Here is a 14,485-nt window from a genome sequence, read left to right as displayed (position 1 = left end):
ATATTGGTTTCACTGACTGTTTTTACGTCATTTTGTTGTCAATGAACTACATGGTGTATGTGTGATTTAACTGTTCCCTCAATTTTTTTAAGAATTTAAAATGACAAAACATAGTTGAACTCTCTGTCAGGAATTTCACCTAATTATAGTTGGCAGCAGCTATTAACATTTCCCCTGTCTGAATTAAAAACAGGACAGACTACTTTGAAATAACACACCTTTGTGTATCTTTCAGGGCTGCAGTCTGTATGTTTACAAATTACACTGTCAGTCAGAAGAATGGAGACACTGTATAATGTGCTTATTGAAATTAAACTGACATCGAACACCACTGAAAATATTTTAAGCTGCAGAGAAAATGACCATTATTTAGTGTCGAACGCAATTACATATTTGAATATGAAGAATTTAGAGTTAATGTACAAAGAAAACAACATTTTTAATGCTGTGAGACTAATTGTAGGTATTGTTTGTTTTGTTTGCTTTTTATAACAGCTAAACCCAGGGCCACACTGACAGCAGAAACAACAACCATACCAGTAGGAGGCAGTGTGACACTGACCTGCTCTGTGCAGAACTCTGTTGGATGGAAATATGAGTGGTTCAGACGTATTGAGGGAACCTCTGAAGTTCGGGTGGATCCAGTTATAACAAATGATGAACAAAACAGAGTTATCAGTGTATCACAAGGAGGAATCTACCGGTGCAGAGGAACAAGAGGAAATCCAGTTTACTACACTGATATAAGTGATGAGGTCACCATTGGCGTGACCCGTGAGTTCAGTCATTATGACTAAAAAGATGCACATTTTATTGGTGACGGTTCAAACTGTTCAATTATAGTTGGCAGCAGCTGATAACATTTCCCCTGTCTGAATTAAAAACAGGACAGACTACTGTGAAAGTAACACAACTTTGTGTATCTTTCAGGGCTGCAGTGTGTATGTTTACAAATTACACTGTCAGACAAAAGAATGGAGACACTGTAAATAATGTTCTTATTGAAATTAAACTGACATCGAAGACCACTGAAAATATTTTAAGCTGCAGAGAAAATGACCATTGCTTAGTGTCGAACGCAATTACACATTTGAATATGAAGAACTTGGAGCTAATGTAAAAAGAAAACGGACAAATATTTTTTTAATGCCATGATTGCTGGTACTTTTTGTAATATTCAACTTAAATATTTAGTTCAAGTTCCAACGTGTTATTTAATTGTTCCCTTAATTCCTTTTAGCAGTTTAAAATAACAGAAAACATAGTTGAACTTTGCATATGAAAAATTTCACTGCATGTACTTTTTTTGTTTGCTTTTTATAACAGCTAGACCCAGGGCCACACTGACAGCAGAAACAACAACCATACCAGTAGGAGGCAGTGTGACACTGACCTGCTCTGTGCAGAACTCTGTTGGATGGAAATATAAGTGGTACAGACGTACTCAGAGAACCTCTGAAGTTCTAATGGATCAAGTTAGAACAAATGATGAACAAAACAGAGTTATCAGTGTATCACAAGGAGGAATCTACCGGTGTGGAGGAATAAGAGGAAAACCAGATTACTACACTGATATAAGTGATTCTGTCACCATTGAGATAACCTGTGAGTTCAGTCATGATTTTAAAAAAAATGCACATTTTAATGGTGACTGCTCAAACTGTGGTAAAACTGAAAGATTCTCTATTGATATTGTGTTTTCATTTGTTCACTGTTTCTGAAAAGTTTCCATTGAGGCTGTTCTAAGACGACAACCAGACTGGACTCAGATGTTCAGTGGTGAAACAATCACTCTGACATGTGAGGTCCATGGAGGTGAAAACACCAAGTGGGTGTATGACTGGAGAGGACCTGGGACATATGTACACTGGAAAGATGAGAACTACCTGAAATTTAGTGTTTCAGAGTCCAGCAGTGGAGACTACATGTGTAGGGGTAGACTCAGAGATGACTTCTATTCTTCAACTGAGTGGAGTAAAGCCGTCACTTTGTCAGTATCAGGTAAGTCATGTTTGTTGTTTGTTCTGTCAAAGTTCACAGCACAATTGTTGCACTATACAAATATTTTGCATCTTATTATTTTGTCCTTGGATGGTCAGGAGTTTGGTTTGGACAGAAAACAGCCACTATATTCATTCACTATGAAGTTAATAGCAAAAATAACATGTATGATCTCTGCCTCTTCAAACACTTTTACATGTACGACCCACACAGAACCATTTAGATTAATAACATACTGCTGAAGAGAACAACATTACAACTTTTATTGCTGAAGTGAGCCATAGGAGTTTTTTATAACTGTGTTTTAGAGTTTAATGAGTTAGCTGATGTTATCTGAAAGTGGACCAATGTAAGTTTAAAAAAAAAAAAAAAGGCAATCATAGTTTCAGTCTGGAGTTTTCACACGTTTGTTGAGTGTTAACCTGTTTATCGTTGTTTTTGTTCTGTCCTCAGTTCCTCTACATTTAAAATAGCATCCAGGTTGGCTTAAATTTCTGTCCAATTAGGTCTGAGTGTGTTTTGTGACTGGGTGATGGAGTAAGATGCTTACAGGTACTTTTAAAAGCATGTTGTACTGCATATAACTGATTCATTAATGTGGACAGTGATTAGATAAATAAATTACAGGACAAACATGAATGAGACACAAAATTATTTACTGAACAAAGTTGATGCTGACTGAGTGGTCTGCCAGAGCTCAGTTAAAGTCTCAAGTCTACTGGAGTGTAGAATAAAGGAAAATGCTGGTTTAAAAATAGTAGGAAATGTGATGATGGTATAGAGTAAAAATCAGGCGTAAACTAACCGTGATGTCACCCGTTGGTTTCAACGCCGAGAAAATGAAGCCCGGATTTTGCTACTTCCTGGTCGCCGTTTTGGATTTTTGGAGCCAGTGATGTAGAAAGCGTCAAACAGACTGGACCGTAGAGCAACTAGGGGCAGGATTGGCTGAGGACTCTTATCCCGCCCACATTTTACCGCAAAGGCTTCTGTTGCTGTCTATCAAGTATAGCCACGCCCCCTGGCTCCGCCAATTTTAACGATTTATTTAAAATTCAGTATTGATTTATTTTAAGATCGGCCACCTGATCTCTCATTTTGACCATGAAAACTAACGGGAAAAAAATCCTGAGCTGTAGAACATCAGTCTATCAAATTTTATTTTTTCCAAAAATGAATTGGGGTCTATGGAGAAAAAGCTTTTTGGAGCCAACCCTCGCGGACGGCGGGATATTGCAAGTTTTTGACAATTCCGGGTTGGCTTCAATTCTGGAGCCAGATGCTACGTCCACTATATATACAGTCTATGGTAAAAACACAGGCAGTGATGAGATGAAAGAGACTGTATTGTTGACAGACAGACTTTCTGAAAGTAAATGACAGCAGAATTAGCAGACTGGGACACTCCTATACTGTGTCAAAGCAGATGGTTGTAGCTATGCTGTTGGTGTTTGGTCTTCTTGTGTGTTAGCTTTGAACTGAAGAGGAGGAAGTTCAGAGTCCTGTACTATGAAGCAGGATTTGAGATTATTGACTTAATTTCAAGTTGAATGTGACGATGGTGGCTCACTTCTTACTGGTGTACGTCTCCATGGTAACTAATGTTGAACACCTGACCTGCTCCAGAGCGGCTTGTGTTGGAGAGAACAGGTCAGCACAAAGAGGGGAACAGAAGAGTTTTAGAGCTGTGAGCCATTTCAAACCTGTGTCAGTTCTTTAAGCCTTTGTCATGCAATGTAATCCTGAAACAGACACCAATTAAACACTCAAAAGAGCCTACTTATTGATTTAAATTATTTTTATATTTGTTTACTTGCTATCATTTAACACCGCTAAGCTGATGAAAGACTAATAGTGTTCCACAGGCCATAAGAATGACATGAGTTTAGTGACTTCATCCTCCACATTACCATGAAAATAACTTTAATTTTATTACATGATTAGTTTATCATTAATTTGTCTCCTACATAGTATTAAAGGACATTGTTTGTAATTTCATTATAAAATCTTGTGGCACATGATTATACCTGCATCTAAGCAACTTACTGATAAGCATATTATTTACACATTCAGTCCGTAGTTTTGTCACAGCTTTCATTCCTGTTTTTGGTTTGAGCAGCTGTGCTGTTTTTAGCTTGTATTTTATTTTCCTCATTGGTTTAGGATTATGGTTTGTTCTTCTGAGAATTACATCAAGCACAAGTTGTTTTTCTGTTCCCTTTTTTTTTTTAACTTGCTCTGAGACTGTACACTGCCAGGATTGCAGCTGAAAGAATAAAACAGAAGCTGTCTGAATGCATCTGAGCGGCGCATTAATTTTACGGAATATAGAGTTATAACAGTTGGATAAACTTTTGTCCTAATAATCTGGTGGTGATGAGAAGCCTGTTAGTGACACATTCACATGGTCTGCAGTTATTGTTATAATCTAGAATCCCACTTCATGTTTTTTAAGCTCCTGAAATAATTCATGCAACTACATTGACTTGTTTTCTCTTCAAAATGAACATAGAATTGAATGTAGTTTTTGTGCATTCACTTGTTTGGGAACATGAAACATTTGCTGCATAGAGATTTAGAACAGAAAGTAATCTGCCCTTTAAATGGATAGGAACCAACTGGGTGGGATTCATTATGTTTTTGTTGCAGTTGTGACTCTGCAACCTAACTGGTCTCAGATATATAGAAGAGAGATAAACAACTCTGAAATGTGAGATCCATGGAGGAGACATTGAGTGGGAATATGAATGGAAATCTACCAGTTCAATCAAACCTCCAAAACAAAATGAATTCATCATTTTGTTTTTCACTCCACAAAGGAGAGCAAGTGTAAAGCCACCACAAAAAGTGCACAAAAACTTAAAAACACTGGAGTGATCCCTTCAGTTTGTTAGTGTTGGAAAGTATATCACATAATTCACCAGTCATGACTATTCAGCTGAAACTACGATACCACTAAATATTTGTTGCATATTTTTAGACATGGCAGGCTAACGGAGAGAAATAAAGTCAATATGCAGGATCCAACTGTTACATGTAATCAACCAGCAACACACAGTAACAGGATTTAATTGGAGTAAAATCTCTTTCCAGCAGATAAACCCAAAGCTGTCCTCACTGTGTCTCCATCATGGCTGAGTCCTGGAGCTTCAGTAACTCTGAGCTGTGAGTTTAAACATCCATCTGCAGGATGGAGGTTCTACTGGTATCAGGCTGTTCCCGATCTATCAGGAACCTCCTACAGTTATGAGCTGCTGCCTGGTAGCATCAACGGGACTGAACAAGATTCCTTCATTATTCATGGACAGACACAGACAGCAAGATTTACATGTAGAGCTGGAAGAGGAGACCCAGAGTATTACACTGATTACAGTAAACCCAAGTTTGTCTGGTCTGGAGGTCAGTTTGCATGTCTGTTCTTTCTATTCAGCTTGGTTTTTACAGCCTATTCATGACGAACAAATCTTAGAACTTGAGAGTATTTGATGTTTAATGGATTGTGTACATTTATTTTTCATTTTCAATTGTTTTGACCCAAGGAACTTATTTTCAGTTTTTGGAGTTCAAGTGTTGTCTTTTTTTTTTTTTTTTAAACGGATGTTCTCATATATTGTGTTGTAATGCTTTAAATAAATGTGTTTGTCTTGAATTTAAATTCAGAATTTGCTTAATTTATTATTCAGGGAAATTATTTCCACAGTATTTTAATGTTACTGAACGGATATATGTTAAAATTTGCTGCTTTATCATGTTCTGTTTTTCAGATCTTCATTCAGCAGCGTCTCTTACAGTGAATCCTGACACAGTGCAGCACTTTGTCTCTAAACCTGTTTCACTGAGCTGTGAGGGAAACTCCACTAAATGGAGAGTGAGAATGCTCACTGGTGATGGCATCCTGCTCCACTGTTCTATCTTTGGAACAATGAGTGGATCAACATGTAATGTTAATAGGATTCATTACGGTACTGTAGTGTACTGGTGTGAGTCTGGATCAGCATTCAGCAACGCAGTCAACATCACTGGACAGTGTGAGTCACAATATGTTCTGTATCTGTATTGCTTCAGTGTTACAATTTGCAGCATGGGAATTAGAAACTGTAAAAATGTCAAACATATTCTTTATCCTCTTGATTTGAAGCTGGTCTGTACAGTCATTGTCAGTTGACAAGACAAGTTATGTTTGGTTTATTTCATCTTAAATCAGAGGCCTTTGGCTCGACCATCTCTTTCTTTTTTTGTTAGAAACCTTTTCATTATAAAATCTGGATTTTTAAAACGGTGTCTGAAATTTTAGCTTGACAGAAAAAATATGTTGAGATAATTTGTGGAAGAACATTTTCCTGGGGCCATTTTTTTTTTTTCAATGGTCAGTTTGAGGCTCTGATTGAATGAAAATATCTCTCTTTTTTTCCAATAGTATGATTTTGGCTGAAATGAAATATGAAAAAAAATTTAGGTCATCATGAGACGTCCCATCTTTGAACTCACACGGAAATATGATACAGAAATCGGTGATGTTTTCTGAAACGCGTGTAGTTTAACATCACAATACAAAACAATTTCAAGCAAATCGACAGTCAAACAGAAATAGTTTTAAATTATGATGATTTCAGATAGAGTGTTTTGCTTGTTTGTTGCTGGCTTTAGATATCTGCTGTATTCATAATTGAAAGGTACATTTTAGACACTATGTAAGATTAGATTGAAAATTTGAGATGTTCCCTAATAATTGTCCATCAGACGACACCAGCTGACCACTAAATGAATCTTCATGTTTGTATTCCAGATGATGATGGTGTTATCCTGGTGAGCCCTGTCCATCCTGTGACTGAGGGAGATTCTGTTACTCTTGGCTGCAAGTTGAGGACACAAAATGTTCTTTCTAATGTGTTTTTCTATAAAAACGACAAACTCATCCAAAATGATTCCAGAGGAGAGATGAACATCTCTGCAGTGTCAAAGTCAGATGAAGGTTTCTACAAATGTCAATACAAAGGAAAAGAATCAGCACAGAGTTGGATGGCAGTGAAAAGTGTGTAAATATTTACATTATTATTACTAGTTTAAGTAACAGGAGTGTTTTGAAAATGTGTAAATTCTGTTGATGATTCTACACATTATATATTCTCTTATTTCAGAGTCCAGTTCTGAAAACTCTTCATTTCCTGCTCTGCTGATCATTGGGCTGGTTTGTGGAGTTTTACTGATGATTCTTCTGCTGCTGTTGTGTTGCTACAAACACTCAAAGGGTGAGAAGTTTTCTGAACAATTCAAAATCACAGATGTTTTCTGATTTCTTCAGATATACAGTAGTAGCAGAAGAACAATTTGAAATTCAGTAAACATGTTAACAGCCTCTTTCTTTTTCACAGATTCATGCTTCATCAGGTTGGTAAAATGTTCCACTTTTCTTGTTTTCAACACATTAGAATTACATCCTGTGTTTCCTGTCCAATCTGCTGTAATTCCTAAATGTTCTGTCCTCATCAGGTCTCAGAGCACAAATCAGCGCTCTGCTGCAGACGACACCATCAACCAGGATGAAGCTCTGAACAATGAATGTGTCTTTCCTGTCAACGGTCAGCCTCATCTCTGACTTTTCTCTGACATATCTTTAAGTGTAACATTTCTACTTCCTGTCAGCTGATTTGGAAGATGATGGAATTAGATTCATTAATCCAACCTTGGTTTGGTTTTTCTCTGTAGGTGATGCTTGTCTCTATGAATCAATCAAAGACGCTGATAAAGGTAGAGTTTATACGGTGGCAGGAAGGAGGAGGTGGACTTCTGGGATTATACATAGATGTTTTAAAATGTTGACAGTTTGATCTAAATGACCAACATATTAGTAACAGTCTGAGCCCAGAATTGAATCCATTGTATTTGTTGTGGAATGAAAGATGTGAGTGAGCTGAAGCAGTTTTTATGGGATTTTGGTCCAGAATTGTTGCTTTACTTTGTCTGTCAGCACTGGGAATGTTGAAAATGTCTCATAACAGTGTGTAATATTATAATTGTGTGGTGTTACCTTCAGAACATTGTGTTTTTATTTTATTTTTTAAATAAGGATTTGTGGATTATATTTTCTGACAGAGTTTACAAACTTGCTTGAGCAGCTGTACTATGTATTGAACACAAATCTGTTAGAAACACCAGAATGACATGATTGAAGTCACTGTCAGTCTCTAAGTTAAAAAAATGTGACTATATTTCAGATGAATCCTCAGAGGTCACATATTCTGCGATTGAGCTTCAAGACACAACCAAGAAGGGTGAGTGTTTTATGGAGTAAGATCCACATAGAATAGAAACTACAGTGGTTGAGATGCTTTTATAGACCAGTAGAATCTGAATAAGTGCAAAAAGGTGTACTTTTATTCACTGAGCCATTTAATCTCACAGGGAAGAAGACGAAACCAGAGGAGAGTGCAGTTTACTCTGTTGTGAAGAAAGGATCATCTATAGGTCGGTCTATTAAAACAATGTTTTGTTTGTTTCGAGCTTCCTGTGTCACGAACGGGCAGGTGTGAACCCATGCAGCAGGCACAGACAGGAGGGTGAAATTAATGCTGATTTAATGAAGGCTAGAAGATATGAACAGAAACAACTCTTAAATAACACAGGAGAGGAAGAGGAGGAGGGCGAACTAAACAGAATCTAACTAAAGGAGGACCAGGGGCCGAGGTAAAAACTCGAAATAAACAGAACTAAACTAAACAAAGGGCGGACCCAAAGGCTGAGATAAAACTAACATTAAACTAAATTAAAGAGAAGGTGGCTTACAGAGTCCATGGAAAGAGGAGGGGGCTGAGCTGTCAGAGATGGTGGGGGGATTGAGTGAGGGCTGGTGGAGCGGACGAGATCATCTGAGAAGCGAAGGGTTCTGAAGAGCAGGAATGTAACGGCGAAAATCCATTAATTAAGCTGAGTCCGGGGAAACGACGTGTAACAAGGAGGGAGAAACTGTGAGCAGGATCGAGCAGTGAGTCCGTGTTACAGAAGAGATGGATCAGTCAATAATGCAGCGCTGGACTGTGCCGAGAGTCAGGCTTAAATGCCATACTAATTGTTCATTTGTGCCGGCTGTGCACCCAGCACAGCCACTCATCATTGCGCTGATTGTTAAACTCATCCGGCTGCGTTTCTCCGCACAGCCGTTTGACATCCGACTAATGAGCCGGCTAGCTGCAGCAGGAGGAGCATGACATCCTGTCAGTGTCATTTTTGACTAAAACTAAGGAGAATTACTTTTGAAATTGTGAAATCTACACACAGTGTTGAAAATATTTTTTGTTTTGACTTTACAAATATAACAAAATTTCTCATATTGCTAAAAATATTCAAATAAATGGCTGTGTATCGATCAAGTACACTAAATTTGTTCATGAAAGGTCCTGTTCTTGACCAAATGCTCAAAGAGGACTTGAAAGATAAAGTATTTACTCCTTTTTTGTAGTAATTTCATGTCTGTTGTGGACTCAGATTTGTTGGGACATTTCACACCTGGGGCCCACCACTTACCAACATTGTGTTTACCACCGTCTACTCAGAGGGTTTGATCAGTAAATAAGAGGACGAAAACAGAAAACATATTTAAACATTTCTAAACTTACTTTTGCTTCAGATGACAGTCTGACGTACGCTCAGGTTCTCCCCCACAAGAAAGATAAAGCCAAGAGAGACAAAGGTAAGTCCAGTTAAAATCCACCTGCAGCTCTAATTGTTGGAACAGGTTGGTCTTGAAGGTTGTAGAAATTGTCACTGTACCCTCCTCCAACTAACATCATCATATGTTTTCTTCTGTTTATTTTCCATTTGACTGAAGAAAAGTGCATTTTAAACCAGCTGACTTTCTTCACAGGACAATCAGCAGCTGAAGAAACAGTTTATTCTGAAGTGAAACCAGGAAGAGCTGCAGGTAATTGTATCGTGATAAAATAACATTTCTAGTAGGATTTGTCTCTCTATTGACAGAAGTGGCCTTTAATTGTTGAGTAACAGCATTTTGTCATTCTTTGGTTTTCTTCCAGACCAATAAAGAGTTGTGTATCTCCAAATCTACTGGAGTGGAGGACAAAATGGAAACTACATCCAGTAAAACAGGAGATAAATCACAAAGTCCCAACATTTTAGAGATGAATATGAACTTAATCTGCTGTTTATAATGTAAATATTCCCATTGTGTGGTCATTTATTCCACAGAGCAACAGTTTGCAGTTATTAAGTTTAAAGTGTGACTTTAAAGTCGGCGTGTTTTTTCAGGTCAAACATCATTTCCTGTTAGATGATCAGAGCATTTTCAGTTTTCTTTATTTACAATAAACTGATAGATTTGATGAATTTTTTTTGTTTCCCTGAATCCATTAAATGTAATCTTTATTCATAAAAGCTTTGGTGTTTTCACAACTTAATGCATGAATAGTCTTGTTTTTCATACCACAGGCTGTTAATGTGTGTATAATAGTGATGTGATTGTGTGTTAAATGTGATTGTCTTCACACAGAAAGGTCTTGATTTGTTCCTGGATCACTTGTTGAGCAGGTTTTGGGTTTAGTTGGATTCATTGAGTGTGTTAATGGGCACAACTTTGTGTTTGTGTATTTGAATGTCTGAGCTTGAGCAACTGTAATAAACTGAATTTGAATCTAATTATTTAAGCTTCTCAACTTGAATCACTAATAAAATGTTAGTAAATAAACTGAAAGTGAATTCCAATGAACTTGAAACTAAATGTAATATTTTGAAATTGAGTTTAGCTGCTGTGAAACTGTAAAAAATAATTGAAATTCAGTTTCTATTGGCACAAATTTCTGGCCACACTTGGTCTGTAACAATATTTAAGTAACATCCACTTGAATCCAGAAGCCAAAGTTTCCAGCAGAACATTGTAATGAGATGATCAATGCTGCTCACTTTGCCTGAGAGTGGATTGAATGTTGTGGCTCATGGATGTTTTGAAGTCATTCTGGTTTGTGTACTTTATCGTTTAATAGATGATGTGTTTCAATGTTCAGCCTATTGGAGACATTTCTACAGCAGTTTTAAAGACGTTCTCTCTGTGTCTTATTATGGTTGTACTCAGTGTGAAATAGGATCATCTACATTTTCATCATCTGGAGGAAATGAGGAAGTAGGTGGAGGTTTGTGATCATTGCTGTTTGTCAGAAAGATGATGTAAAAACTAGCAGCTTGATTTCTTTGTTCTTGGGAGAAAGGAGAAGCATTTAGAAGCAAAAAATAATTAAATTTTAATGTGTATCTGGACCGTCTTCTTTAAAATTTCAAATGAGATCATTGGTTTTGGTGGAGGATGAGTCTACTGTGTGTGAACACTCAGTGTGACGGAGACTGTGTCTAAATTTATAGTCATACTGTCCACACTAAGAGGAAATGATTTCACTCACTCATGCTGACAGGTCCTGAATTGACTTGTTTAGCTCAGACAAATGGTTTCTTTGAGGTTTTATTGCTTCCTGTTTTCTACAGCAAAGGTGTGAAGTAGTTTTCTACACATTAAGTGAAATATAATATGGTTGAATAACTCATTAATGATTTTGACTTGTCAAAGGTTTGTAATATGGATTTGTTTTTACAAATGAATCCTGATTTTCAGCTTTTGTTGCAGATAAATACAGTGTAACATCGACTCATTAATCCCATTAAATATCAAGAAGAGTTAAACCATAATGCTGTTTGTTGAATTGAACTGCACCATTTTCTGAATGTATCTGAGCTGTTGTTGGTTTGAGATGGAACTTGTGCTCACCACATTCTCTCTGAGTGTTTTTCAGAAGCAGAGTGACACAGTGTCAGTGCTGGATGTGAGGATGGGACACGCTTTGTTCTCCATGCTGGGGTTGTTCTGTGAGTACACAAGTGACTCAGTTATACAGAAAACAGTCTTGTGTCCAGTTTCTATGGCAACATCACTGGATACATGTTCATTAAATTTATTGAGTTGATGACTGTGGACTTCTCAGAACAGTTGTGAGTCTGTTAATCATCAGTAATTCTACTAGTTTTTATCTGAGTCAGGCCTCAGCTGCTGGTTCAAGGCTGTAATAATGATACAGTAATACATTTTTATTTCTCCATTAATGAACCATAACATTGTAAAGTGGGATCTGATAATGCATTTGTTTGTTATTATATTGACAGTTTGTGTCAGTGCAGTAACATCGGAAATTTTCCTCTTTTCTCTCAGAACAGAACATACTCCTCTGTGGACCTGTTGAAGGTGATCACACAGTCTTCCTTGTTTTTCTGCTTAATTCATTTGAATTAGCACCTCACTGATCATTATCAGTCACATCCTGTTGCTTGGTTTATTTTCTGTCCATACATCAGCTCAGTCCGAACACCAACACACGTCAGGATGTGACAGAAATACACGGGCTTTACTCAAGAATTTTAGCTCATTTCAAGTATGTTTTCTTGTAATTGTGTGTTTTTTGTTGGGTTCTAGATGATAAACTGGTCCTTTATACACTGTAGAGTCTATAACTTTCAGAATCAGTTCCTGTTGAATTTGTTTGAATGAATTACTCCAATATACTGTCTGCCAGTGTGTAACATAGAGTAGTTTACAGTGTTTAAGTTGATGGTGAGTTTTAGCTTCAGCAATCTATTTAGGAGCAGAAATAGATTATTTTAGATTAAAATACAACAGAAATACTTTATTGATCGCCAAGAGGAAAAGTGTACATCCAGTTTGCATCATGTGTTTGGAAACAGTGATATGAAAATACGACTGGACTGATAGAGCTTGTTGTTTTTCTTCCACCAGATAAAGACAGACCTGATCTCAGTGTGTCTCCTTCATGGCTGAGTCCTGGAGCCTCAGTAACTCTGAGCTGTACTGTGGAGAGTGATGAGTCTCACTGAACTGGACCGCCTGTCAAATGTTTTGTCTGTGGCACAATGACTGGATCCACCTGCACAGTCAACAAGTTCACCAAGAAAACTGCAGTGCACTGATGTGAGTCTGGAACAGGTCAGTTCAGTCAACATCACTGTCCAGCCTAAGTGTCTGTAATGATCCTGTTTCACATCTACAAATGTAGCTCCCATTAATGGTCTGTTCTGTAGGTTCAGGCTAAGCTGGTCCAGATGAATGCTTTATTTGAGGAGCATTTGTGAAAATATATAAAACCCAAAAAGCAATAATTTCTCAGCAGTGCAGTTCCTACCATTCATTCTTTTCTCTTGTTCAGTTTCCCACATCAGCACAAATATAAATGACCCCAACAGGCCACAGACCTCTATCACATCATCATTTTGTGTGCGGACTATTCAGATCAACATTTTATTTAAAGGCTGCATCACCTACTGCTGTCTGAGGCTCCACTGTAGCTTTTATACCAGTGAATTGCTGCTGCACAGTGAAATAATTAAGTTACATTTAAGATTCTGTGTGTTCAATATTACACTTAAAATTAAGTTTAAAGTCTGGAGCTTTACTGACACTTGGTCCTGTTTGAATGTTTTATAGGAAAAGATATAATTGCGTTGAGCCCGGTGCACCCAGTGATGGAGGGAGAAGCTGTTACTGTGGGCTGCAAACTGAAGAACTGAGCCTGAGATTCCAATATTGGTTCCTTGAAAAATAATCTTTGCATCTAAAATGATACCAGAACGGAGCTGCACATCGCTGCAGTGTCAAAGTCAGACGAAGGCTTCTGGTCTAACAGAGGCTCGCTGTGAGATGGGGGCAGGACTTCATCTCTCCTCATGCTCACTTCTCTTTCATGACACTATTTATGCTTTGTTTGAGCTCCCTCACTTCCTGTGGTCAAAGTCATGACCAAAATTGAAACATGATTTCGCTATAAGAAGACATTTTAAGATTTTGTGAAGGGAAGTGCTTTATAGTCATGAAGCTACAATTTTGTGATGTAGGCTGCGGAATGACTATTTTCAGATGTAAATTCCACTGTTGTGTACTGAAGTACATGCTGTTCAGAACTGATGTGGGTGAGTCTGACACCGCTGTTTTATGTCTGTACAAACTTTGAATTGTATCGAGAAATGTATTCATTGTATACTTCATAACCTGGACTGTTAGTCAGCAACCTTTTACAGCTGCATCAGGCATTATTGACCTATTGAGGCAGCAGTAGCCTACAGGATGATGGTATCTGTGGCAGGAAGCAAAAGAATATTTCATCTCTGATCTTGAGAAATTCAAATAGTCTCTGCAGCAGTTTCAACTCATTTATATAAAGACAAAAAACATTGTTTTGAAAGCTGTTACTTCAGTGGAACAATTTGGATACATGGGTACATGTATCTGTAATGAAAGTAGTGATGCTCCTAACAAATGCAAAAAACAGAACAAATGAAGCCAACTTAGATGTCAGTCACCGTTTCTTTGAAAGACCTGAATCAAGCTCAAATGCAGAAACCTCAAGTCCTTTACACAGTTATTCATTGAAATGCTTCCCATAATGCTCTTTCTAAAGTGTTATCATGTTTACAGTTAAAA

General features: G+C 37.5%; 1 protein-coding gene across 1 annotated transcript in view; it reads left to right on the top strand.

Annotated features, from left to right (window-relative positions):
• The window catches only part of LOC110971739 (uncharacterized), a 157,503-nt gene that overhangs the window by 4,640 nt on the left and 138,378 nt on the right, over positions 1 to 14,485 (top strand). The window contains exons 5-18 of the mRNA XM_051944223.1: positions 496 to 774; positions 1,327 to 1,605; positions 1,726 to 2,001; positions 5,095 to 5,400; positions 5,766 to 6,029; positions 6,788 to 7,033; positions 7,140 to 7,250; positions 7,374 to 7,389; positions 7,492 to 7,580; positions 7,708 to 7,749; positions 8,217 to 8,273; positions 8,404 to 8,466; positions 9,626 to 9,688; positions 9,863 to 9,919. Of these exons, the coding sequence (XP_051800183.1) occupies positions 496 to 774; positions 1,327 to 1,605; positions 1,726 to 2,001; positions 5,095 to 5,400; positions 5,766 to 6,029; positions 6,788 to 7,033; positions 7,140 to 7,250; positions 7,374 to 7,389; positions 7,492 to 7,580; positions 7,708 to 7,749; positions 8,217 to 8,273; positions 8,404 to 8,466; positions 9,626 to 9,688; positions 9,863 to 9,919 (2,148 nt within the window). The remainder of the gene's footprint in view (positions 1 to 495; positions 775 to 1,326; positions 1,606 to 1,725; positions 2,002 to 5,094; positions 5,401 to 5,765; positions 6,030 to 6,787; positions 7,034 to 7,139; positions 7,251 to 7,373; positions 7,390 to 7,491; positions 7,581 to 7,707; positions 7,750 to 8,216; positions 8,274 to 8,403; positions 8,467 to 9,625; positions 9,689 to 9,862; positions 9,920 to 14,485) is intronic.

The sequence above is a fragment of the Acanthochromis polyacanthus genome, chromosome 23 (genome assembly GCF_021347895.1).
Source record: "Acanthochromis polyacanthus isolate Apoly-LR-REF ecotype Palm Island chromosome 23, KAUST_Apoly_ChrSc, whole genome shotgun sequence".
Taxonomy (NCBI): domain Eukaryota; kingdom Metazoa; phylum Chordata; class Actinopteri; family Pomacentridae; genus Acanthochromis; species Acanthochromis polyacanthus.
This window is presented reverse-complemented; position numbering and strand designations above follow the sequence as displayed.